We start from the raw sequence: 26,623 nt of genomic DNA on the forward strand, positions 1-26,623 counted from the left end.
AACTTCGTAGTCGAGGAGGCCGAGGACTACTCCGGGGTCCGCGACCCCGACGCTCTCCGTGCGTTCCAGCTGGCGACGGCCTACTGCCTCACCTGCTCCGAAGACTCCAGCGAGGGGGATTTCGATCCTTCCAGGGAATGCTTCATGGCGGACCTCGCGGACGAGCAAGACGACAATACTCCAGCCAACGACGAGGGCGGCGGGGCGAACGTACGGGCAAAGCAACCGGTGGTCCCGGCCGCAGCCCCTTCCTCGTCAAGTTCAGCGGCGAGGCAAGCTCAACTGGCGCAGCTCAGCGAGCTTCAAGCCAAGCTCGACGAGCAGCGTCAACAAACCCAGGAGCTACGCGCCGCACTCGAGCAGCAGCGTACCGCGCCTGGTGCACACGCCCAGGCGGCGGGACGTGTTGCACGGGAGCGCATCCTGGCCGACGACAACGTCGACAAATCTCCGGAACTGAAGACGGCGGGCGAGAAGCTCATCGTTGCGGCCTACCTACTCCAAGCTATGCCCGAGCCGTCGACACCTTCGGGCCGCAACTTGCGCCGCGAGGCACAGGAGCTCATCGAGCAAGCTGCCGTGCAGCAGACCGAGAGCTCTGCGTCTCGTATGCGCTCGAAGGCACCAGAGCAGCATGATGGGACTGCGCGTCAGGACCGCGAGGTCTCCGTGCACACACCCCCAGCGGGGAAGGGCAAGGCAGCCGTAGCGCCCGGCGTGAGGGCACCCTCGGTGCATGAGCGCATCGGAAGAGTTCCCGTGAGGGAGCGAATCCGTGATACTCGCGGGTACGCTGGCGACGGCGACGCCCGCAACGTCATCAACGGCAGGAGGTACACCCCTCGACGGGGTGGACGCTTCGACCCTGAGCACGACAGGGGTGAGTCACCGGAGCCTCCGGGCACTCGGGTGTTCAGCCGGGAGATTCGAACAGCATCTTTTCCCCCGCGCTTTCGACAACCCAACACCCTCGTCAAATACTCGGGCGAGACTGATCCTGTAGTCTGGCTCAATGACTACCGCCTAGCGTGCCAGCTAGGCGGCGCGACGGAGAACACAGTCATCATCCGCAACCTCCCTCTTCATCTTGCCGATGCCACACGAACGTGGCTCGAGCACCTGCCTGCGGATCAGATCCACAACTGGGCCGACTTGGTCCATATCTTCGTGGGCAATTTCCAGGGCACGTACGTGCGCCCTGGGAACTCTTGGGATCTCAAAGGGTGTCGCTAGAAGCCCCGCGAGCCCCTGCGTGACTACGTGCGACGCTTCTCCAAGTAGTGCACCGAGCTCCCTAGTGTCACCCACGTCGAGGTCATCAACGCTTTCCTCGAGGGTACAACCTGCAGGAACTTAGTGCATGAGCTTGCCAGAAGCCGACCCGTCATCACCAATGAGTTGTTCGATGCTGCCACCAACTACGCCACCGGCAAGGAGGCTGTTGGTGCCATTTTCGACGACAAATCAAGCAAGCGCAAGAATGATGCGCCCGCGGAGGGCGGCAACGTCAAGCCCAATGCCCCCACCAAGAAACAGAAGTGAGGCAGGAAGGGAAAGAAGCCGGTCCCGCCGAACCAGCGCGGGTCGGGGCAGGCAGAGGACTCCGAGGAGGCCTTCGCAGCCGCCCCAGACCGCAAGGGACCTCGAGGCCCCCCTCGAGGTGGCGGTGGCCAGTTCGACGACATGCTTAAGAAGCCGTGCCCTTACCACAAGGGCCCAATCAATCATACCCTCGAGCAGTGCGAGATGCTCAAGAAGTACTATAACCGCGTCGCACATCGCGACGAAGACAAGAAGAAGGATGCGGGCGACAAAGGTGGAGATGACGAGTTCCCCCCAGTGGAGAACGCCTTCTTCATCTTTGGAGGAGCGACGACGAATATGACTCCTCGGCAGCGCAAGCGTGAGCGCCGCGAAGTCTTTTCTGTCGCCAAAGCCACGCCATCCTACCTCGACTGGTCGAAGGATACCATCGCCTTTGGCCGCGAGGACCACCCCGACTACGTCCCGCATCCGGGACGGTATCCACTTGTTGTCGACCCCATCATCGGCAACACTCGCTTCTCCAAGGTGCTCATGGACGGAGGCAGCGGCCTCAACATCATGTACGCCCCCACCTTGGAGCTCATGGGGATCGGACTAGACAAGCTTCGCCCCAGCAAGTCGCCATTCCGAGACTTAAAGGGGGTACAGAGGGTCATGGGATGCCTAGCGTCCCTTAGCCGTTTTATCTCGCGTCTCGGCGAGAAAGGCTTGCCCCTGTATCGACTCTTGAGGAAAACCGAGCGCTTCACATGGGCCCTCGAAGCTCAAGAAGCCCTCGAAAGGCTGAAGGCATCGCTCACCCGTGCTCCCATTCTTACACCACCTACGGACAGCGAGCCCCTCTATTTATACGTAGCTGCGACGACCCAAGCGGTCAGCGCGGTGATCGTGGTTGAAAGACAAGAGGAGGGTCAGGCTCTGCCCATCCAGCGGCCGGTGTACTATATCAGCGAGGTGTTGTCTGAAACTAAGACACGCTATCCGCAGATTCAGAAGCTGCTCTACGCAGTAGTGTTGGCTCGACGCAAGCTGCGCCACTACTTCGAGGCCCACCCCGTCACCGTGGTTTCGTCCTTCCCTTTGGGAGAGATAGCCCGCAACCGAGAAGCCGAGGGTAGAATTGCCAAATGGTCTGTGGAGCTGATGGGAGAGACTCTCACCTACGCCCTCCGCAGAGCGATCAAGTCCCAAATCTTGGCTGACTTCGTGGCTGAGTGGACGGACACTCAGCTACCCCCATCACAAATCCAGGGCGAATGCTGGACTATGTACTTCGACGGGTCGGTGATGAAAACTGGTGCCAGTGCCGGCATCCTCTTCATCTCACCCCTCGGAGAACACATGCGGTATGTGATACGCCTACACTTCCCTGCTTCGAACAATATGGCAGAGTATGAGGCCCTCCTCGGTGGCCTCCGCATCGCCATCGAGCTCGGCGTCAAATGCCTCGACGCGCGCGGTGACTCTCAGCTCGTCGTCGACCAAGTAATGAAGGAGTCTAGCTGTTACGACTCGAAGATGGAGGCATACTGCAACGCGGTGCGCCGCCTTGAAGACAAATTCGACGGCCTCGAGCTCAATCATGTCCCGCGCAGGTACAACGAGGACGCCGACGAACTGGCCAAAATAGCCTCGGGGCGGACCACCGTCCCCCCGAATATTTTCGCCCGCGACGTCACCAAGCCCTCCGCCGAATTCAAGGACCGATCGGAGCCGGGCCCCTCGTCCACCGGGTCCCCCGACGGGAACCCCCCGGCGGACGGGGTCGAGCCCATGAACATTGACTTCGGGACCACCTCCGCGGACGAGGCCGAAGCAATGGAAGTCGACGAGGCCCCCACTTCGCGAGACTGGCGCATCCAGTACCTTGACTAGATGATTCGAGGGATCTTACCCTCGAACCGTGCTCAGGCGCGGCGCCTCGCCAGGAGGGCCAAGTCCTTCGTCCTAATCGACAATGAGCTACACAAGCGTGGCCCCTCGGGTGTCTTGCAATGATGCATCCCCATCCCCGAGGGCAAGGAGCTGATCCGCGACATCCATGCTGGCGTCTGCGGCCACCACGCCGCGCCACGCACCCTCGTGGGTAACGCGTTTCGGCAAGGCTTTTACTGGCCCACCGCGGTCGCCGACGCCACTGACGTCGTGTGGACTTGCGAGGGTTGCCAGTTCTACGCTCGAAAAACACACCTCCCGGCTCATGCCCTGCAGACGATCCCCATCAAATGGCCGTTTGCCGTGTGGGGACTGGACCTCGTCGGTCCGCTGAAGAAGGCGCCCGGGGGCTTCACCCACCTGCTGGTGGCGGTCGACAAATTCTCCAAGTGGATCGAGGCTCGACCCATCGGCAAGATTAAATCCGAGCAAGCAGCTCTATTCTTCAACGACATCGTCTTCAGATTCGGGGTCCCGAACTCGATCATCACCGACAACGGCACCCAGTTCACAGGCAAGAAGTTCTTGGCGTTCTGCGACAGCTTCCACATACGTGTGGACTGGTTGGCTGTGGCACACCCACAGACGAACGGGCAAGTGGAGCGTGTCAATGGCATGATCCTCCAAGGACTAAAGCCGAGGATCTTCAACAAGCTGAACAAATTCGGCCGGAGGTGGCTCACAGAGCTGCCCTCAGTCATCTGGAGCCTGAGGACGACCCCGAGCAGAGCCACGGGCTTTTCTCCGTTCTTCCTGGTCTACGGTGCCGAGGCTATCCTCCCATTGACTTGGAGTACGGATCGCCGAGGCTTAAGGCATATCAAGAACAACGAAACCAGCGAGCTCACGAAGACTCACTGGACCAAGTGGACGAGGCTCGAGACACGGCGCTCCTCCACTCTGCGCGCTACCAGCAGTCCTTGCGAAGGTATCAAGCGCAGAGGGTCCGGCGCCGAGACCTCAACGAAGGGGACTTGGTGCTAAGGCATCGACAGAACAACAGGGGCCGCCACAAGCTCTCACCTCCATGGGAAGGACCGTACATAATCGCCGAGGTGCTCAAGCCCGGCACGTACAAGCTGGCCAACGAAAAAGGCGAAGTCCTCACCAACGCTTGGAATATACAACAGCTACGTCGTTTCTATCCCTAGAATTTCAAGTTTTTTGTGCATTTGCTCGTACTTGTATCTTCAATTTCCCGAAATAATAAAGTACGCTTTACTGGCTTATTTTTGGGAACCGTCCAGGCCCTCGAAGGCTAGGATGCGCGTTAACACTGAGGTACGCCCGGCTTTACCCTCGGCAAAGCCGAGCCTCCCTCGGGGGCTACTGCGGGGGGAACCCCCGAACATCCCCAAAAAGTCGCCAATGTTTTTCAAAATATTTCCGTCTCGACCCTAAGCTTTTCTCGTATCCTTGGAAAAAACGGATGCGAGACGTAAGCAACTACGGTACGGGGCTGGCCGAGTCGTGGGGCCGCCTACGCCTCCGGGATAAGGCACCCCCCTCACCACCCTACGCCTACGCTGCTTACGAACGCGAACTTCCTCGCAGATGTTTATCTAAGTCGCATACGAAGAACACGGAAATAAAGTAAAGAAATATAGGCTCGAACTCACAAGGCCTCGACGGGCCACACATTCAAATTACGAAAAGAAAATCTCTTGTATTCATAGAATGCGATTACAAAGCGCGACTATGACATAAACACTAATCTAGTTACAATGGGCTTCGAGGCCCAGTTTTCCTACAGGCTATCATCCCCCCTTGCGGGCCCTCAGGGGCGTCGAATTCGGCGATGGGAGGGATGTCTGCTTCGAGCTTCTCGGCGAGGACGGTGGCGAACTCCTCCGCGGCTACATCGGCTTCGTCCATGATGACCGACGCGGCGTCTGCATCCGCATCATCGGGAACGACGTACCCCGACGACACCCTCTGGAGATCCATGAGGTAGTGTGTCGAGGCCACGGCGAGAGCCCGCAGGACACCGAGACGGAAGGTGCTCTTGGCGTGTTCGGCAACCCGGCCGCCTAGCGCGCGCAGGCGGCTGATCACCGAACTGCCCGAGACAGCACCCTCCCCCTCGAGCTCTTGACACACGCTCACGGCGGTCTGCTTCAACTTAGCAAACTCCATCTGTGCCGCCATAAGCGCGGTGTGGACTGCTTCCTTCGCCGTGGTCTCGTCCGCCACCCTTTGCCTCAGCTCTGAGCAAAGAAAACCAATGTCAGTTACGAAAGAAAACAAATCGATGAAAAACCAAAGGTACTCACCCGCCATGTTCTTCTGCGCTTCCTCCCTCTGGGTACGGGTGGCCTCTTCGAGCGAGGACAAGGAGGCTTCCTTTTCTCTAAGGGCGGCCCCCATGCTCTGGAGGGCCACCTCCTTCCCCTCGAGGGCCTCGCCCTTTTCCCGGAGGGTCCGGTGAGCGCAACCACGGCCACCTCTTTATGGAGGAGCTCGGCTCTCTGCTGCTCGAGCGTGGTGCTGAGGCGCGGCAGCTCAGCGCTCTGCACCTCCGCCTCACGAGCTCTCTCCTCGAGCGCCGTCCGAAGGCGCTGCAGCTCGGCAGCTTGCGCCTCGGCCTCCCGGGCCATCTGCTCCGCTGCCGTCCTCTGGACGTCTCGCTCGCCAGCAACCCGCGCCAGCTCCTCCTCCAGCACCTGCTGACGCGCTCCCAGATCGGCCATTTTTGTATTGGCGTCGATGTTTTTGAGCACCAGCTCGGCGTTGTGTTGCCCGAGCTGGCTCATCTGGGAGTACAGCCGGTTCATCTCGACGCTCTTTTGGCGCGAGATTTCCCTCAGCTGCTGCAAAGGGGGAGGGCGTGGGTGAGGACGCGTAAAAGCTAAAACCAAATCCGAGCAATTTCCGGGGGGAAATATTTACCTGGCTGACCTGATAATCCGCGTTCTGATGGAGCTGATAAGCGCGGTCGAGGGCCTGCAAGATTTCACGCTCGATGCCCATCTGCTTGTTCCAGGCCTCCTGTTCCTCTTGCTCCTTGCGGAGGAACTCCGAGGGGACCCCGGACGGAACGATCGCCCCGAGATGGCCCCCCTCGGACGTCCCCGCCTCGAGCGTGCCCACGCCGGCCGACGCGAACTCGGCAATGTGCGTGGCGGCACTTGCCGCAGCAGCGGGGTCGATGTCCACCGAGTCCCCGTACTCCTCGCTGCTGTCTGGCAGCTCCACCACCGCCGTCGCGCCCTCCTGCGCCGTTGGCACGGGTACTACCGCAACGATACCCTCGTCCCGGGCCTCGGCGGTCTCCAAGATGGGAGCTCCTCCCACCCCTGGCGCCTCTTGCGCCGTCTCTTCCTCCGCGACACCCTCGCCCTCAGCCCTCGGGGGCTCATGGACGAGGGTATCCTCCTCTGCGCCGCCAGCAGGGCACTCCTGCTCGCCCCCGCCAGCTTCTCCTTCCGTATCCGGTCGGGCGGCGCGGGCCGCGTCGCCCTGACCGGCCTCAATGTCGATGGCCGCCTGGGCGGCGCCACCGGCACCGCCCCGGCCGGTCTCCTCGGCATCATCGGCCTGAGCAGCCGCTTCGGCGCCACTCTGGCCGGCGTCGCCTTCCTCTTGTGCCCGAGCCTGCTGCGCCGCCCGGGCCCCTCGGGCCAGGGCCTCCCGTAGCCTCGCGGCTGCCGCCTTGAGATCCACAGCAGGCTGGGGCTGCGGTGCCGTGTGCGGCGTGCTGCGCGCCCCAGTCTTGAGAGCCTTGGCCGGGGCGAGCTGCACCGCATCTTTGGGAACGGCCCCGGGGCTGAAAATCAAGAGACGCGAGTTGAGCAGGATCGAGAAATCCACCAGATACGCAACAAAAACAAAATCCAAAATACTTACCCAGATCGAGCACTCATGCTCCGCTTCCTCGTGGCGCTCTTTCGAGCCCGGGGCATCGAGCCGTCCCTCGAAGACTGCCCCGAAGGCGCCCCCCTCGTGTCGGCCCGGCGGCTCGAGGCTGCCAGCACGGACGACTCCTCTCCCGCCGCAGCCTCAGCGCCACGGATCAGCACCTGGGGCGCGGGCGTCTCCTCGGCGGCCGCCGACGGGGATGACTCCCGCGCCGCAGCCTCGAGGGAGGGATTCACTGATGGCCCCCCTGCGGCCCTCGGCTCCTCTGGCGCCACGGTCGCTCCCTCTTCTTCGTCCCACAGGTAGAACAGTGGGGGGGCTCGCGCGCGCACCTTCCCCATCGCTCCTCAGAGCGTGGTCCTCGGCATCCGAGGCCTCCTCCACGTCCTCCTCCGAGGACTCAGGTGTGGCGGGCTGCGGCTTCCCCTCCGCGCGAGCGAGCTTGCACGCCTTGTCGTGCCTCGCCTTTCTTTTCCTTTTCCTCTCGGCCATTGTCTCCGCCGCGTCCTTCCGCCTCTTCATCTTCTCCGCATGGAGGCGATTGATCAGGCGTTGTTCTGGGACGGGAGGCCTCGAGGTGCCGCACCTCAACCCCTGTAAAACACGCCCGAAGAGGGGGTCAGGAAAAGGGGACTATACGACGCACGACGAATTCGAAACTAAAACTTACCAGATAAATGTACCCCGGCTCGGGGCGCATCTTGATCCTCCAAAGATCCTCGAGATTTTGGGGGAAATCCGCCACCGCATACTTCGCCCTCCGGGCGGCGTTGGTGTGGGAGAGAAGCTTGCTCGACGTCCTCGAGCCTTCAACCTTGCTCCCGGGGGCGAGTTCGAAAATCGGCAGGGCCCTTTCCACGAGAGGGATAACCCTCTGCCGATGGAAGTTCGCGATGACGGCCGCTGCCGTCAGCCCCTTCTTCGCCAGACGCACCAGCGCGTCGGTGAGGCCCTCGAGTCTGTCCTGCTGCGCTGGGGGCGACACCGCCCAATCCCACTTCGGCGGTCGCTCACAAAGAACCCTGCCGGTGAATGCCGGGAGTGCGCCATTGAAGTTCCGAAGGTAGAACCACCCTCGGCTCCACCCCGCGTTGTTCGTCGTCATCTTGCTGTGGATGTAGAGGTTCCTCCGGGAGTGGCGCACGTGGAATGTCAGGCCGCCGGCGCGCGCGAACCGCCTCGGCTGGCCCCGCCCGCTCTCAACGAAGAGCTCGCCGCGGAACAGATGGATCCAAAGATCCCAATGCACCTCAATCCCCAGGTACCCCTCGTAGACGGCGACGAAGACCGCCGCCTGCGAGATGGCATTGGGGCTGAAATTGTGCAGCTCCGCTCCGTAATGATCGCACAATGCCCGCATAAACCTGCTGACAGGGACGCCGAAGCCTCGCTCGTGGAGGCGTACGAAGCTCACGACATAGCCTTGCGGGGGCTTCGGCTCGGTCTCGTCCGGGTGCGGGGAGATCCACGCCGGCGCCCCTGAGTTGGTGATCCGTGGCAGCAGTCGGTCGGCCACCAACTGCTCCAGGACCGCCACGGTGGCGGAGGATTTCCCCCATGGCAAAGGCTCCTGGATGTCCGACATGTCTTCGGTCCGAGGGGGAATGCGGGAGCAAAGGCTTTGAAATGGCTATGGTGCGCTTTCTCTCCCTCTCCTTCCTCTTCCTCCTTTCGCTCTTGGCTACGGTCTCAGAAAGCAGGGGAGGCGGAGAAGGCGAAGCGGGGTGAAGGCAAATGGTCAGGTAAGCCCAAACAACTCATTTCTTTTCGTTTTATTTCACCACGTCGGGCGCGGCCGCAACCGCGGCCCAAATCTACCACATTGAATGCGGTAGATTTTGCTATCACCGACGGATGGGCCCCACGACCGCGGAGTCTCCCACGCGCGCACGCGACAATAAATGCGGCACGGTAACCGTCGGGCGCGGCGCGACTGTTGCACTATCCCATCCGTCAGCCGCCGCTCACGCCACTTCGCTTACCCGAGGCGGACGCCTGAAAAGGCGCGCCCACGCCGTGCCGTCCAAATCGGGCCACGTCGCCCGCTACCGGCGGAAGACCCGCGTGCGCGTGGCTCACGGCTCTGCGACGTTTTCAGACCACGACGGAATATTCCTTCATAGGGGTCTCTCTACCCTCGAAGGAATCGCATTTCGAGGCCTTACTGATCAGGGGGTCGAAGCCTGGCCCTTCAGGGGGTTCGACAGGCGCCCCAGATCACCAGAGTCAGGGACTGCGGGGATGTGCCGTACAAGCTACCCTCGAGCGCGGAGTTCGAGACATCCTACGCAGTGTTCAAGGCTAGTCGAGGGTGCCTAGAAGGGGGATCCCATCGAGGGAGAGCATCGAGCCCTCGAACCCTACCGAATGGGTTCGAGCCCCGCCTAGCGAACCCTCGCGAGCGCTTTTTGAGACGTGTCTATGGACCACGAGCCGACCCCTATCGAATGGGGCACGGACGTCCGCTTGAACAACACGCTAATAGCTCACTGAAGCAGCCATAGCTCGCGGCACGGGCATGGGTAGCATGGTGCGCTTCACCCCTCCTCCCTGCGGAAGGGTAACGAGGGTCGTAGTCGAAGTCGAAGGTTTCCCCTAAACGCCTTCACATGGGCCTAGGCTCGGGGGCTCCTCGCACACCACGGTTCAAAACCACACCCTCGAAAAAATCGACAACCGTCACTTATAAAGCTCCATGCGTAAACCGAACCCACCGCTATTATTAGCGTACGTTCCCCAAACGGCTAAAGCTGAACGCCAGATCGCTGTACCAGCACCGAGAGTGCCGAGGCCGGCTGAAAAAGTGCCGATGCCGGCTGAAAAAGACGCTGGACGGCCATCCCAGTAAAGCTACCCAGCGGGGCAACGTTTATAGCCCTTGGACGAGCACAAACTCTCCTCCAAGGCCTCGGGGGCTACACCCGCGGGTGCGCTAACGTGCCCCCGCGAAGGTGACTTCACACATTCGAGGGTCGTAACTCTATGTACACCCCTATACCCTCGGTAATCCTCCCCGCAGAGGGGAAAGGGGACTTTATTGCTCAAATGCAAGAAAAGATTACAAAGGGTCACCGGCGCGAAGCCATCGAAAGATACAAACACGTTGCCACCTACGTGGCAATTTTCCCTGTCTTGGGGAGGAGCGAGCGACGAAGAAAGGCACCGAGCCCCTAGCTGACGCAACAGCGAGGCTGCTAGGGATGCGAGAAGCAGCCCCCAGACCTCACGGGTCCAGCGGGACGCTCTCCTCGCAAGCCTTCTTCTGGCGTCTCCTCCACCGAAGACCATACGGGGGGTCGAGCTGGCGGACAGCGCCCTCCGCACCGTCTCCCCGAGAGCAACCTTGTCGCCGGGGGGGACGATGCGAAAAACAGCCGCCGGACCTGGCGCCAGCGCCCCGGTCAGGCGTCTCCATCCCCCTTCAGGCTAGGGGACATCGCGGAAGCATGACCCCACGGGCCCAATGCTCTTCTGCTGATCCCACTGAACCTGAGGGATGGAGCGCACGCCCACTCCGGTCTTCCCCAACCGCTCGCAAGCATCCTTCTAGCGCCAAAAGCCTAAAAAAACCAGGCCACCCCATCTGGGGGCCGGTCACAAAAGGGCAAAGAAAACATTACAAAATTAGGGTGATACTGGAAGAAAGAGTCGGGAGGCTGGAGAAGAAGGGAAACCCCACGACCCCTATTTATAGCTACGCCGGGCACAAAGCTTCAAGCTTATCAAAGAGCGGAGGCTTGTATCGCCCGTGACGAAGCGGCGCTCCACGAGCAAAGGATGTCCTTGGTCCCCGCGCCGAGACACGACCGAATGAAATAAAGCAGAGCTGAGCCCCTGAATGCTAAGCGGTGCAGCATCGGCTCTGGCCGGATGCCCTCGAACGGCGCGCCGTAAAGCAACCAGGAACGCCGAGGCCAAGGCCCTACGTACGGGCCAGCGCGACGGGAGCACCAGCTGCCAAGCAGCGGGCGCTACCATCGCCCTGGCCCCCCTCAGCGCGCGGACACGTCTTGTCCTTCAAACAAACAAACAAAGAGGCGCACGCCTCGAAGCACTCCCCCCTTGGGCATACTACCCCGACTGGCGTGTTGTCACATCTGCTGGGCTGGCACTTTGGCGCGCCTAGCGGGTGCGCGACATTGACTGATCACGTCGAAAGGGAAATCACCCTTTGGCCGAATCCATTGACTCGACCAAAGCCTCGGGGGCTACTGTCGGGTGCCACAATTAGGGACACCCTAATCGGGGTACTAAGACTGTTTTTTAAAAAACACAAACGCCTGTTAAATCAACTAGGCCCACGGCCTCCTTCCAATCCGGAAGAAAGGAAAAGACTCAATAAAGCCCAGCACGCGGCCCATTCACATCCCCCTCGAACCCGCGGAACGATCTCCGCCTCGCTCGAGGGTCCCTCCCGGGCCCGCTGGACAATCTCCGCCTCGCTCGAGAGCCCCCCCCCCCCCCGGGACCCTCGACCGCGCAACGCACTTCCGCCTCGCTCGAGGGTAGCAGATCTACCCTCGAGCGGGTAACTCATCTCCGCCTCGCTCGAGGCCGTCTCTTGGCACGAGGGACAAACAGCCCCGCCACCAAACCGCCCGTCATACGAAGGCATTAAAGGCCAGCCACTCCGCCACGGCTCAAAGGACGGGCGGCGTCAGACCGCCATTCCCACAGTAGATGTGACCGGGGTCCCATCCGCTGACCCTGGTCATCACTCCACCATCCCGGACGCTGTAGCAGCGCCTTGGGACCTGCGACGCGGGACAAGATAGGCTCGGTACAACTCCCGCCGACCTTCCGGACCCGCCCCCCACCGAGGAAGGGGTCCGGCGATGGCACGTGTCCCCCGGACCTTCTAGTGTGCACTCCTGCACTCCGACAGGGGGTCCGGGGCCGACTCGCGCCATTACTACCGCCAAGGCACTGCAGGACGACCGGCGCCGTCCCCGCGGGACCAAGGACGAAATCCAGGACAACAGCAACGTGCACCGCCTTCCCACAGTGCACTTCCTACAGTGTTCGACCACTGTACCCGCGATTCGGGGGAAAACGACGACTTCCGCGCCCTACACTCGTGTACGCCGCCCCCTCCTTGTAAATATAAAAGGAGGAGGCGGACCCCCTTTAAGGGGGGCTGGGCTCATCTGGACGCGAGACTCTAGCCGGCTGGTCTCTCTGGTTTCTATCTCCCAAGAGAACTCTCAGCACTACTGATCACTCATCTCAACCGACTCCACTCCTAGCAAAGACTTGGGAGCTCCCCTCCCTCTCTCGCCTCGCTTGTATCCCCTACTACAAGCACCCCGGGTACAAGATAATACAGTGCCCTCGCACACCCCCTTTGCTGGATGTACGGCCCCGCGGCCGGAACCAGGATAAAACTGTGCGTTACTGTGATTACCTCGTGCATCATCATCTGGGACGAGAAAACACGCAGCATTTACTAGTTGGGATCCAGGCCCCCGGGTCGGGACGCCGACAGGTTCTGTCTCGGCAACGCTCTTTGCTCCATCCAGCGCGTGATGGACAACGCACAGGAAGACACCGTCAAAGGAGATTCGGCGGCGGAGGCGGCTACGGCCTTCGAGGCTACGGGCGGTGAGCTCCCAGGAATCGTCCAGCCCAATGGGCAGGACGGCGTCGACTTCGGTGTGCAAGGCTCCACGGAGCTCCTAGGCGCAGATCTCCTCCTAGAGGGCCTCCTTCGACCGGCCGGCGGCGCGACGGCCGAAGGGGGAGCATGCCCCGCGGGTCTCCGCCAGCGCGCGAGAACTCGTCGGGTCTGTGCCGACGGTGGCCACGATCATGCCGATTGTGCCCCGGTGTCGATCGGCCGCGTTGGGAGCCTCGGCTTGCCTGACCAGCCCGAGCGTCAGTTGCTGGGCACGCAGCACGTCAGGGCCGCCGCGCTGACCCCATGGCCCGAAGTAGAACAGGCTTGTTGACGTCGTGGTCGTGCGAGTACGAGTACGAGTGGACCTTCTAGCCATGTTTTTTGCTGCGACAGCACTCCTCGGCGAACGGGACGCGGCGTGGCGCAACCAGTTCAGGGCGCTCATGCTCTGGCTCGCCGGGTGCATCGGACTCTTCCGGTGGATCCTGTCACGGCGGTGATGCCGCACGCCCGCCGGCGACCAGCCCACCTGCACATCGTTTCTCTAGACCTTTTTGAAAAGAAAACAGTCATTCGATAAACAAATCTTCCTTCAAAAAAAACTAGAACCAATATGAAGCGCAATACGGCAGCCAAGGGCGACGAAGACTATGACGCTATGTCGCTGACACGTAAACTCCTACATTGTTGTTATAAAAAAAACTCCTACATTCCGAAAGGTGGCCCGTGACAGCGCGTAGGCTGGGTGAGCAATCACTCGTCAGCATCCAAGCCTGCATATCATCATCGATCGGGCTTCGTGCAGGCTGACTGGATTGTTTCATAAGCGGGCTTCGTGCAGGCTGACTGGATTGTTTCATAAGCGAACAACATCGATGGGCTACTCTTGATCTGATTTATTGGGGCCTACAACTTTGACGAAGCCTACTAGCATCCCTTTCCGCTGCGCATTTTTCAAACAAAGGCCCTGACGGCCCAGACGGAGACACGCAGGGTTGGGCCTGCTTCGATGTCAGGTATAAAGTACGGACACTTGGTTTCTTTCACCGTTGAAGTCATCTGTAATTTTTGACGCCTCTCATCTAGTTATGGCTGTAGCAGCATCTGTTCGTACATGCATGCACGCACCACCCTACACACGCACACGTGTCCGCCCAGACGGAGACACGCAGGGTTGGGCCTGCTTCGATGTCAGGTACAAAGTACGGACACTTGGTTTCTTTCACCGTTGAAGTCATCTGTAATTTTTGACGCCTCTCATCTGGTTATAGCTGTACCATCTGTTCGTATATGCATGCACGCACCACCCTACACACGCACACGTGTCCGCGTCCTTCTAGAGATCACCTGAAACCTCCAAGGTTCTGTAGACATCCAGACGGAAACTGTTTATTATTTGGGGGCAAGCCCCGATGAGACACCCAGTGTCAATGCTGGGCATCGAACTTGGGCGGGTGGCCTGCACAATTGCAGTGCTCACCACTGGGCTATGAGCTCGTTCTCACCATCTGTAATTTTGTACCCATATTTTCTTCAAAAAATTTGTACCCATAAACGATCAATAAAGTGGTACTACCCTTAAAAAGAGAGTAAAAGAGCAAGTTCAGTTCAGGATTGCCCGACACCTGTAGCGACCGCACCCTGTTCAGCCACCAGTGCCCCCATTCTCGGCGCATTTGTGCAGCGGCGAGGGCACAAGGAGGAAAAGGGGAGGATGGCCTACGGTGGCTGGGATTCCACCCGAGCCACCCTGGGAGGGCGACACGGGGGAGGGGGTGCGGCGCATCACGACGATGATCCTATCCACATTCTAAAAGCTTTGTCTTCATCACCCGACACCCCGCACTTTAATCATGCCCGACGTTAACCTGCCTTCCAACACCACCATAGTGAGGGCTCGTTTGGTGCAGCACTGCAGCTCCATGGAGTTTCGGTTCCCTCTGGCATTTTCACTATAGAAGTACTGTATAGATTTACTGAGCTTTTTTTCTCTCACTTCTTCCTCCCTCTCACATCCGGCGGAGGAGCCTCCTCCAGCTCCGACTCCTCTGATGGCACGGTGCTCCGGCGGAGGAGCCTGCTCTAGCTCCGGCTCCTCTGACGGCCCGACTAGGAACCGCGCCATGCTTGCGCCAAGGCGGTAGGAACACGATCGCGGCAGTCTAGTAGTCTCGTCGTGTTAGCTGCGTCTCTGCCTCTGCTCTCGGACGAGTGGTGCCTGGACACGCACCGCGCGGATCGGATTGATCCCTTGCTGCCCCCACGATCGACAGGGGCGCGAGCGTGCTCACCGTCCGTTACGACCGCCCTGCTACGACGACCAGCGCATAGGCGCGTATGGCCGTGTGCGAGTATATAGGGGGCACGTCCGCGCGCGACCTCCCCCACCGACGAGGCGACCGTACCGCGCCTGCCGGCCAGCTGCGGGCACTGTGCATACACGACCCATATGGTGGCACGGGGACCTCGTTCTGCATCATCTCTGGTTGACGTTGAGATTAGAGCTAGCTAGCAAGCTACTCCATGATTTGGTGGTTGGCAAGCATTGCAATTTGCGGAAAGTGGGAGGAGCTGGTAGCTAGCCTGGTACCACACCACTTCGCTTTGCTCCCCGTGAGAACAGGAGAACCCGTGTTCTCAACATTGGTCACGTTTCGCTCGTTTTGTCCCCGGCTGCGCTGTCCTCATCTCACTAGTTAGTTCACTGTCCAATCCTGCGTGCCATGTGACCGTCGAGTGGCAATGGTACGGACTACAGGATGCCCGTGATCCTACTCCTGCCCGTCTCGCGAATCCAATCCACCCACCGCACCCCGACCCCGCCCACCATCTGTTCGCGTCAGCTATAGCTAGGCTCGGTTTGTGAATTTTTCCTACTTGGACGGTCGACATGCGTGGCATCACGCGCACAACACGATTTTTTCTTTTGGCTAAAACCAACTAGCAAGCTGTTTCACCATTTTCATGTAGGAGTACTAGCTAGAATTTATCACACTCCCAACATAAAAAATTATTTTCATAATTAAACATAGCAAATGAGTGGTGAGGAGGAGCTAAAGGCACCTTATCATATATTTAATTTTGTCGTCGTCTCCAAAGGGACAAATACTGCAAAAGAAATTGTCAATGCACACACAAAATGAATTTCTTTGAAAACGGCAAGAGTTGCACCCTCTAGATATATCTGCCACATCCTCTCCATCGGTACAGAAAACTTGGTTGCTTTTGAATTTGCTCTTTCCTTCCCCCGGCTGGCAGCAGAGAGCAAAAAACTGAAGCATCAAATGCGTGGATCCGAGTCAGCAATCTCGTACCACGAAACCCAAACTTTTCCTGGTCGATCTGTTGCTGACACAGCACCCGCCGACCACCTCATTTGCCAATTCCAAGCGTAATTAAAGTATTACGATAATCGCCTAAACTATAGTAACTAGTAATTTGCTGACTAATTCTCGTACATGTATGCTCTCCCAATATCGTCAACATGGATCGGATAATAGATCCATAGCATTATGTATGTGTGCACCACCAGGGGCGGATCTACAGTGGGGCTGAGGGGGCTCCAGCCCCACTACTGCCCAAAACTTCATGGAGCCCCCCCTAAATTTTGGAGACCATTGATGAAGGAAGGGAGGGAGCAAGGAAGAAGAAGGGTCACCAGCCCCCTTGCCTTCCATTCCTGGCTTCGCCACTGTGCACCACGAGAGATTCTATACGCATAAACATAAGCAACTCGGACAAAAATGTATGTGAGCTCATCGTGTGGTTTCAAAATGTTCTTGTACGCACTTGGGATGCACTAGGGATCATAGGTAGGGGTGCTAACGGAAATAGGTAGTTTTCTATTTTTTTTAGATTAAGGATAAAATCCACCCTTCCATATCCAACAGTCAAATATTACAAAGAGTTTTTAGATTCTAATCCTCGACAATGAGAAACTCAAAAACACATGAAAACTCTAAACCTAAGCTTCATTTTTTCTTTGTCCATGCGTCGATCTTGCGATATTTTTATGCATCTTTTATCCACTTCATCTTTCATTTGCTGAGAAACTTGATGTCGGGTCGGACTTAGAATATCTATCTTCTATCTTTCACATAACAGACTCCTCCTTAGATTATGAATGAATGTCAAGCCAAAAGACTTCCAAAACGACGCCTTCAATGACACGATGTGGAAGACATACCGTCTTTCCTCTCTGATGAGATTTTCTTTTCGATCTTCGGGCCTAAAGAAAGGTCAGCGCCAGTCTTTTGAACGGCATGGCACTATTCTATTTGAGGGGGAAAAAGAAACAATACCGATGGCGCAAGAAAGGAGAAGAGGCAATCCTTGTCCATCCATCTTTCATAGATCATGCGGCTAAACGACCAACACTGACCGAACTAATTGTTATATTCAGACGTATGGCCCTTGTTTAGTTATTTACACGTTAGAGTTTTTGGAAGTCTTTCATTAAAAAACGTTCTTTTTTGTTTTTGAAATTTTCGAATTCAAGGGCCCCTGTCGGTTGGCACCGTGGAATGGCCCTTTGGTTTTCAGATAGCGCTTGAAAAGCTTCCCGTCGCTTTCCGACCGCGTGTACCCTTGTACTCTATAAAAACTCGTCCTAGCTGTGCTCGTGCTCCCCAGTTTTTCCCGTTCCGCATAGTCGTAGAATCCCAGTTCTTTCGTTCTTCCACACTCATTCTTTGTAGCGCAGCCTTTCTACCTTGTAATCCTTCCAGGTCGTACAGATCACGGTGTTCTTCGATCAATTTCGCTGTATCATCCCAAGAGCAGCGGCGTATAGTGATCTGCCTACAGCAAAGATCGTTAGATTTTGCAATGGCGTCGTGCGCGGATTTCGCTGCGCTCCGGGCGTCGCCGTCCGACGTGCGGGTCGTCGCGTCCGACGGGAGCAGCATCGCGGCGCACTCCTCCGTTCTTGTGAGCCCAGCTTCTTCCTTGTTGATTTTCTTGCGTGGATGCATGGTGAATTCCCCGCCGCTGATCGGATTTCATGTCGTTGCCTCTGGAATTCGGTTGGCCGACCAAAGGCCGCGGCGTCGCCGGTGCTGGAGCAGATGATCCTGGACGCGCGGCGCGGGTGGGACGCCGGCTGCACCGTCGTCCGCGTCCTCGGCGCGCCATCCGACGCCGTCGCCGCCTTCCTCCGTTTCCTCTACCGTGGCCCCGGCGCCGGGGGGACGCCGGCGGCGGCGGAGGAGGAGGAGGAGTGGGCGGAGGGCGCGGTGGGCGCGCACGGGGCGGCGCTGCTGGCGCTGGCGCACGCGTACCGCGTCCCGTGGCTGAAGCGGCGCGCGGAGGCGGGCGCGGCGGCGCGGCTGACCGCGGAGCGCGCCGTGGACGCGCTGAAGCTGGCGGCGCTCTGCGACGCGCCGCGGCTGTACCTGGCGTGCGCGCGCCTCGCCGGCAAGGACCTGGCCACCGTCGAGCGGTCCGAGGGGTGGCGGTTCGCGGCCCGCCACGACGCCGCGCTCCTGGGCGAGCTGCTCCAGCTCCTCCACGACGCCGACCAGGTGCGTGCCTCGCCTCGCCTCCGTCGGCCAGCTGTTACGACACTTATTTTCGGATAATAAACAAACAAGCAGCCTAGTCATGGCACTGTCAGGTATACTAGTACGGTGTAGTTTTTTAGAACAACTGCCAGTATTATATGGATCAACCTTTGATACGGCAAGCTGCATACGATTTCAAATCTGCAAGGTTCATTTTTAACCGCCACTTGAAGTCATTGGTGATTGCAAACAAGATCACACAAGATATGTTTGTTTCTATTTAGAGTTGCACTGCACATCAGCCTCTGTTGGAGATAGTTCCTGCTCACCTAAAATCTTTTGAATTTTCACATGGATCATAGGCAGATACACTGACATCTCATTATCATTGCCACCACACTACTAGTACTAGCTTATCACCTACCAACCCTCCAAAAATCCAGTATTCAATTTGACGCGAGAGTTTGGCTCCAAGCTCCAGTACAGAGACCGTACTCTGCAGAAGCCCTAGCAACCACCGGAATCCAAATCGACCACGACCACGATTCCAAAAATCTCTTCCCATTTCTTGACACGGACACGTCGGTCTCAACCCATTTTTTTTCTCTGACAGAGAAAGAAGAGGTGGGAGAGGGAGCGGGCGTCGCAGCACGTGTACCGGCAGCTCAGCGACGCCATGGCCTTGCTGGACCGCATCTTCGCCGCCGACGGCGCCGGCGAAGTGCGCGCGGAAGCTTCGCCGTGCGAGGTCGACGGCGTGCGCCGAGGCCTCGAGCAGCTCATGCGGCACTTCGCGGCGTGCGGCGGCCGGGCCAGGAAGCCCGCCGCCGCCTGCCCGCGCTGCAGGCGCGCGCTGCAGCTCCTCCGGCTCCACGCCTCCGTCTGCGAGGACCGCGCCGGCGCCGGCGAGCCGTGCAGGGTTCCCTTGTGCAGGTAAAATGCAGTGCAGATGAACAATCTCGCGGCAGTGCAGTGTCGTGTGAAAAAATTTTGATTCCCTCTTCCATTTTTGGGTGTGCGTGTGAACGATGCTGTAGTGCCAGTTGGTAGCTCCAAGCCTCCAACACGCGGGAACGGTGGTGCTTGGCTTTGTGGTTGCAAGTGTCCTGTCTGTCTGTCCCTACTGAAGATGTAGTTTTCAGTCACGTTCCCAACTTGCACATGAATGGCATGAAAGAAAATGAGATCTGAACGACCACCTGACTATTCCTGAAAGTGCATGCATCCAAGATGCATGTGTCAGATGGTATTCATTTATTCACCATAACCTTACATATTTACCGTAACTGTGCATGTGCTGTTTTTCTCCCAAAAAACTCAGCTTGCTCAGAACCTGTAGTAATTTTTTTGGTTTCCTATTCCAGCAACCTGAAGGCCAAGATGCAGGAAGAGGGAGTGGACAAGACATGGAAGCTTCTGGTGAAGAAGGTGACCAGGGCTAGGGTGATGTCTGCTTTGGCCAGCAGGGAGGTACCAGAGGTCGTGAAGAAGTCATGGGCGAAATACAGCAGCCGTAGAGCTGCCAGATTCAGATAAAATAGGAAGAAGATGGAGGAAATTGTTATGCAGAAAGCCAACGCGATCTGGGTTTACATTCTATGTTCTGGAAGTATTCCTTCTGTATTTTTTTGGGAGGAACACTGAAATTACACGCTGCATCTACGAGTGGCCAAAGAAGCCGGATGCCTGCACTTAATGTGGCATCCTTGTGACACTGTTGGGATGGCGCCAAAGATCAACCTGTACCAATGATAAAAAATAAAAAAGGAAATGTAAGTTATACTGCATCCAAGCGTTTCTTGCATTCTGAAGTTGCTCTTCTCAAGGTGTGGAGCGAGGGCAACCAATGCTAGCTACCTCGTTTGACTTGGAGGCCAGTGCAAAAGCATCCTGGTTTGCCAACACCGAACACAGTTTCGTGCAACGATTAAGGACCACGGCGTAGAGAACAAAGCAGCACCTTTCGGAGACTGACGACGCGTCGGCCAGCACAAGCCTCGTTCTATGCACGACAAACAGAAACGCCACCGACTTTCCCGGTCTGAAAGAAGAGCGCCTTCAACGACTTCTGAATAAGAATTTGCCGATTTGGTGAACCTTTTTTTTTCTGCAGATTACTGAAGAATGACCTCGTGGCAGCTGCTGTACGCTGGTCCATACTTGTTCACCAGCTACTCTTTCTGCTAGTTCAGCTAAGGTGATAGCAAACTAGTGATATGCGTGGGATGCGTATTTGAGACGGATGTTAGAGAGTGTCTACCTGGAGCAACAGCTCTGAACCCCAGTTCTCAGCCAGAAGAGACAGCAGATAGCCTCAGGCTACGTACCACCAGGACATAAAAACAAGTAGTGTCTGTTACGTTAATTTGTGGTCAAAGTCCTAATCACTTGCTTGACTCTAGTCTACCACGGAGCCCTAGATAAGCCATGTGATTTTCACTATGATCAATGCCGCTTCTTGGGTTTCACAGTGCGGCACTGCGACCGTAGGAGGGGCTACATGTGAACCGGGAGAAACGGTGAGGCAATTCATAGTCCATTGATCCATTCTGAATTTCATTCTGATCGACATTTCCACTAGTCGATCAGCTGTCCGAAGCGCTAACGGGCTCCGAATTCGAAGTCTGAACTCTGAACTTTCAACCTGAAACCATGCATGTCGCTTCAGAGTTCAGAGACAGGCGAAACGAGAGGATTAGCAAACTGAATTGTTCAATGTTCACCTAGCTATCAGAGCATAGAAGCTAGCTTCACAGATTTAAGCCCACAACACCTCGATTCTCCTTACATGATTCAGCTGAAAGGAACTAATTTTACTTCTATGTAACTCCGCTCATACCACTACTGTCTATGTCTTACTATGGTCCGGGGGGGGGGGGGGGGGACAAAATTTGTGTGCCTGCGTTGAGAAGACTGCACACCGGAGACCAAGAATGATCAACAACTTGTCGATCAGCCAGCAGCAGCTCGCCAGGCCGACGCTAAGGATCCAGCCGGTTGTTCCTCGGCGTGTGCCGCCGCGCGCGCGCGTAGTCCCTCGTCATGAACCAGCGCATCCTCTTCCTCTCCTCGGCCCACTCCTCGGCGTGCTGCCGACCCTGCTGCCGGTTCCTGCCATGGCGCACGGTCCCTGCTGCTGCTGCTGCGCCTTCTCCTTCCACGAAACGAAAGAAATGTCTCAGTCCAGGCGCTCTCGGCAACAGCGCTGAGCAGCAGCTGACCACAGTGAAACGCAGCTAACCCAATGGGTAGGGCACTTACCGACGAGCACCTGGTGATGGAGCAGGGGCCTGAAGCTGAGGAGGAAGACGAGAGCGACCAGGCTCACGAGGCCGACGAGCCTCATCATCCCGCACGCCTTCTGTAGCTTGTGCTCTGAACTCTGAAGCCCCGCGCGCGCGTCGTGCGCGCGTATATAATGCAGGGGGCCTCGCTCGTGTCAGAGCATTCCAGCGAGAAGTTGACAGGTCAAATGACAGGAGATAAGTTTATGTGTTTTTTTTGTGTGTCAGCAGAGTTGTGAGCACAACGCCTCTGGCCTCTCCCGTCTCGCCTTTCCCTGCCTCGATCGGGCTTAAACTAGTCTCCCAAGAGCTCCGATGTCCTGCGAAGAATCTCTTGTTTCCGGAGCTCATCGCCTCACCGGTTGCCTGAATCCAAGGTCTCCATCGCGGTGGCTACTTGGGCATAGCTGGTTTCTAAGTACTGTATCAGACAATGTAACGACGTCTCGAATCAGAGATTCAGAGGATAGCCAGCCAGCCACATGGCATGCATCCGCACGCAATTGGAGACCATGGTTTTGGTCATCTCCCGATCCGTGGAATACCATACCTTTGGTGGAGCTGCTTGTTTCCGATGAATCCCAGCTTGGCTTTCCTCGAAGGCCTGTCAGCGTTGTGCGAACTGAGATGGTCTCCATGCAGCTCGATTCCTGGCTTTTATAGAAACAATGTCTTTTTTTTTTACAAACTTACAAAAATGGCACCCCGCTGCGTCACCAACTCGGTAGCGACATAAACAAAACCCCACAATTGGTCTGCACGGCAACGAAAACTCCCTTTGTGGCCAGAATTTTTGGCAAGCTTTGTTACCTACTTTATTGTACATCGACCAAGAATTTACTGCATAAGGATGACCCAATTTTTGCACAGATAGTAAACTCCTTGAGCTCGCTGGGTTCCATAGACATGCCATTTTCCCATCAGAGAATATCACAATTGAACCAGATATATATCAAGAAACACTCTTCAAAAAACGCAAACCTAACCACTTCACTTTTTTTTTGCAACGAAGATGGGAGTTCCATCAGCACCAGTCAACGAATTGAGCAAATTTGACAATTCAATTCACACAATGGTCTGAAATATTTTATTCTTTAACTAAGCAGGGCATAGAATTAAGTTCCAGCAAGCACTAGAGTACGAACATAGCGTGACAGTTCAAACCTCAGGGGTTAAAAGTTCACCGCTACCAAATCTCCAATCCGCATATACAATGCTAACAAGAGCCATAGTTTCCGCAGGCTATGATAAAAAGGGAAGTTATATTAAAAGCTTCCTAACAGGAATGGGGCATATACGCTATATATTACACACATACAACAGGTTCTGAGCAGAACGCGGTCAGTCATATGTCCATGTCAATCAAGGCATCTTCCTCTTCACCATCAGATGCCACACCAGTTAGGAAGTCATCTGCTGATAATTTGCTGCAGTAAAAGAAGAATACGCAATTAATTTGAAAATATTTACATTGTGTTCCCTGTAGGAACCTTGCAGATTGGAGCAAGCACCTACCTAGTGCAGTAACATCGAAAGCTCACAACTCGCTTTAGCTTCCTATTGTAGAAGAAGTAGTAGAATGACCATCTACAAGGAGAAAATCGTATAATATTAGGGTGTCAATTTTACTGCATAAGCTAACCGTCATTTTTGTAGCTCAGTTCACTTGAACATACATGGCCCCTTTCTCTTGAACTGGATCTCCATCAGAGTCTGGGTTATAGCTGTAGATGTCACACTCTCGGATTTTGATAACCTGAAACATAAGGTGTAAACAGAAAATCGAAGGACTATACAACTGCCAAACCAAACATTATGAATGAATCGTGACCTCATCAATAGCTTTAGTCATACTGTCCAGAAGAGAGCTGCCCTCATTTGTTGCTGCCCATTGCTGAACGGAAGTCCAATTTCAGGTTATCAAATCAGCGAGAAAGGCAAAACATAAAGCCTCAGCATCATTTTGAACTAGCTAAGCCTCGTGATCATTTTAAAATAACTAGGTGACATCATGCCTTGTGATTGTTTTTCCTTGTCAGAAATTGCAGTCTTACTAAAATAATCTACTTATATGTAGAGAACCCCCAAAAATTCAAACCACGAGATAAAAGAGAAACAATAAAGCATACCCTAGAAGCATCAGATAAGTAGGTGTCTATCATCTGCTTGAAACTTTCCATCTCCTCTTCTTGGAAGAACAAGTGTGCCCAAACAGCACTGATAAGTGAACAAAATGTTTACAAAAGAATGTTAAATTTAATCTAAAGGTCGTGCTATCATGAATGTGTGGCATGACAACCAGGAGACCTTAAGAAAGTTAGATGCATCAAATACCAAAGACCAAGGGAAATGGAGAGAATTGAACTCTCAGCTCAAAGAGCAACGGCTATTAATCCGTCTGTCATACCATCTGACAACACCCCCTTTACGCTGGTAGGAAAGGACAAAAACGGGTTTGCCATATCGCCCCAAAAAAGCTGACTATGACATTACCCAAACATCCTTCCTTCCAGATTGTATTAGAATACACTCACTAGTCGCTACGAAGACAAACTTACCTGAAATCATAATCTGGATACATATGCCCAAGAGTAAGAACTAGATATATCAATGTCTTCCGGCTGGACAAACATCAAATACAAAAAGAAGTTATACTGGGCTTAAACAAGCATAATGAAGCTAATTCACACATCCTAACCTTGATCTGGAGGATAGGTGCTCCACTGGTGAAGAAGGGTCACTGTCAGAGGACTTTCCTAAGTAATCAAGAATCTGAATGCGCAACAGAGAAGTTAGAAGGGCATAATTACAATGACACGTACCAAACTACCAATTCGGTGCTGTTATATAAACAACAATGGTTGGAATAAAATGTTGCATCTCTCAGTACATGCTTCACAGTTACCGGGGAGATACAGTACAAAAAACAGCAAAATACAAACTACAACTGTGATACGCCATTCGCAACGTTCAGTAAATTTCATGTTAGGTAGAAACATTATTTGGCTTCTGATGATCAATCAGATATAGCCAAGTCAAACACTCTTACCATTGATTTACAAAATAAAACAATGTTGACAACCCAAACAGCCTACAACATGAGTTGAAGATAAAGCCTAAAATGACAGGTGGAAAAGAACATAAGACTGCAGTTTCAAGTAGCGTGGCACTAAGCAACAAAGTCACACATGAATCGTTCCATTTTCTTACATTTCGTGCAAGAGGATGTCTACAACACTTGCTTGCAGATTATCAATTGCACGCATGAAAGGAGACATCTAAACTAATTTCATACAAACTAACATATGCTACAACAGGCATTTACAACTAAGTTCCACCTATTTATATGTTATTTTGACTTAACACAGGAGACTACAAGCTGTGATATATACGAGAAATTTGCAAAAATGGGACTGCAAATATTGGCCTTTGCAGTTTTGCCATTGGCCCCACATTTCATAGGCACAGATGGTCCCACCGTGTCATTCACTGGGAGTGGCAAATTCACGAGTGGTCAGTGTTTGCAGTCCTAATATTGCAATTTTTTCGATATATACTATGAACAAACAAACCACATCTAGAAGCAAAGTGGGGGGAAGCATAGAAGCCGAAAGATACACAACCAGGGCTCTCAAAGGACTATCTGAAAGTATGTGGCCAACCACAAAACTCTGTTTCACACTATTTGATTCCAACGAGAGGACAACATTACATGCGCTGATTGCCTGATTCATGTTGTTGTTGGAAGGAAAAAGATCTCAATGGTTATACAATTCATGGCTCTGCTAACTGCATGTACCTCATGTTCTAGGCTTATTGAAAGCCGGCGGTCTGTAGCGGTGTGCTTGCCTGCAAAATTATACCATCTTATCAAAAGCATGTACCCCATGCTCAACAATGAGACGAAACGGAGCATGCTCCTAGTCTCTTACATGAGAAGGCTTCAAGGTTGCCCCTGATTGTACAATCGCCGAGGTTGAGTTGGTCGAGGAACATATTTATGCTGGACGAAGACAAGCAAAAGCGCAGAATTCATAAACCGGGGGGGGGGGGGGATTGAACCGAATCCTACCAAGAGGGCATCGGCGGCAGCAGCAGCAAATGCCGTGCTTACCTGTCGAAGGGGGTGTATTCTAAAAACTTCATCCTGGGTGCCTTGTGGACTCATAAAAGAGTCGATCTACGCATGCACGCCCGACAAAATTTTGCAAACGAATTCGAAATTAGTGGGAGTACTGGGTCAGATCCGAATACAAATAGCTTAGGGTTTGGGGCGCTCCGCTACGCGCAGCAGGAAAGGAGGACAAGGGGCGGGCATACCTTGTGGGAGCTCGTCGCCGGCGAAGGGCCCGGCGTAGACGTGGCGGGTGGCGCCGCCGCTCGCCCGGTCGTCGCCGGCAGGAAAGGGGGGCCGCGAGAGAGAGAGAGAGAGAGAGAGAGAGAGAGAGAGAGAGAGAGAGAGACGAGAGACGAGAGAATGGGCGAGCCGTGTGATTGTGTGAATTAGACTTGTAGCGGATATTCGACTCCAATTCGGATATAGGAGGAGCCCCTATATCCCATGTGGCTCGCTCAACTACACGTGCAGTGACAAACGAGCTGTACGTTGCGGGATCGTATTTGTTGCAGTTGCCGTAAATCTCTCGCACTCTACGTACCGTTTTGTTGGTGTCAGTCACCAACCACTAGTATGTGAGGGTCTGTCAGTGCTGACTTTAGAGATTGTTGCCGTGCAGAACAGGCACACCACTAGGTTCATCGAGATGCCGCTGAACACCGTGCTCTTCAGGCACTCGAAGTATCGAATTCTAATTGGAGCACGACGATTATAGTAGGACAAAGCTCAAATTTAATGTTTGTACGGCTAATAAGACCGTGATTTG

The 26,623-nt window shown here is 55.4% G+C and overlaps 2 protein-coding genes across 3 annotated transcripts; one reads left to right on the plus strand and one right to left on the minus strand.

The window, feature by feature from the left end:
- The first annotated feature begins 17,553 nt into the window (after nt 1–17,553).
- LOC120656315 (BTB/POZ and TAZ domain-containing protein 1-like) lies at nt 17,554–20,248 on the plus strand. The gene is made up of 4 exons (XM_039934367.1): nt 17,554–17,884; nt 17,995–18,477; nt 19,070–19,389; nt 19,821–20,248. Exons 1-4 carry the CDS (start codon nt 17,783–17,785, stop codon nt 19,990–19,992), a joined length of 1,077 nt encoding a protein of 358 aa, XP_039790301.1. The 5' UTR covers nt 17,554–17,782; the 3' UTR covers nt 19,993–20,248.
- Nucleotides 20,249–22,804: 2,556 nt separating this feature from the next.
- LOC120656316 (repressor of RNA polymerase III transcription MAF1 homolog) lies at nt 22,805–26,187 on the minus strand. Of its 2 annotated transcripts, none has more exons than XM_039934368.1 (11): nt 26,061–26,187; nt 25,855–25,920; nt 25,673–25,743; nt 25,540–25,589; nt 24,439–24,512; nt 24,299–24,361; nt 23,870–23,957; nt 23,572–23,634; nt 23,417–23,496; nt 23,256–23,327; nt 22,805–23,167 (listed from the first exon to the last, which is right to left on the minus strand). In XM_039934368.1, the coding sequence occupies exons 2-11, from the start codon at nt 25,884–25,886 to the stop codon at nt 23,086–23,088; spliced, it is 675 nt and encodes a 224-aa protein (XP_039790302.1). In that variant the 5' UTR covers nt 25,887–25,920; nt 26,061–26,187; the 3' UTR covers nt 22,805–23,085. The 2 variants fall into 2 exon arrangements, with proteins under 2 accessions (XP_039790302.1, XP_039790303.1); XM_039934369.1 differs by having other exon boundaries at nt 25,813–25,920.
- Between the last annotated feature and the right edge of the window lie 436 nt (nt 26,188–26,623).

The sequence above is a fragment of the Panicum virgatum genome, chromosome 1N (genome assembly GCF_016808335.1).
Source record: "Panicum virgatum strain AP13 chromosome 1N, P.virgatum_v5, whole genome shotgun sequence".
Taxonomy (NCBI): domain Eukaryota; kingdom Viridiplantae; phylum Streptophyta; class Magnoliopsida; order Poales; family Poaceae; genus Panicum; species Panicum virgatum.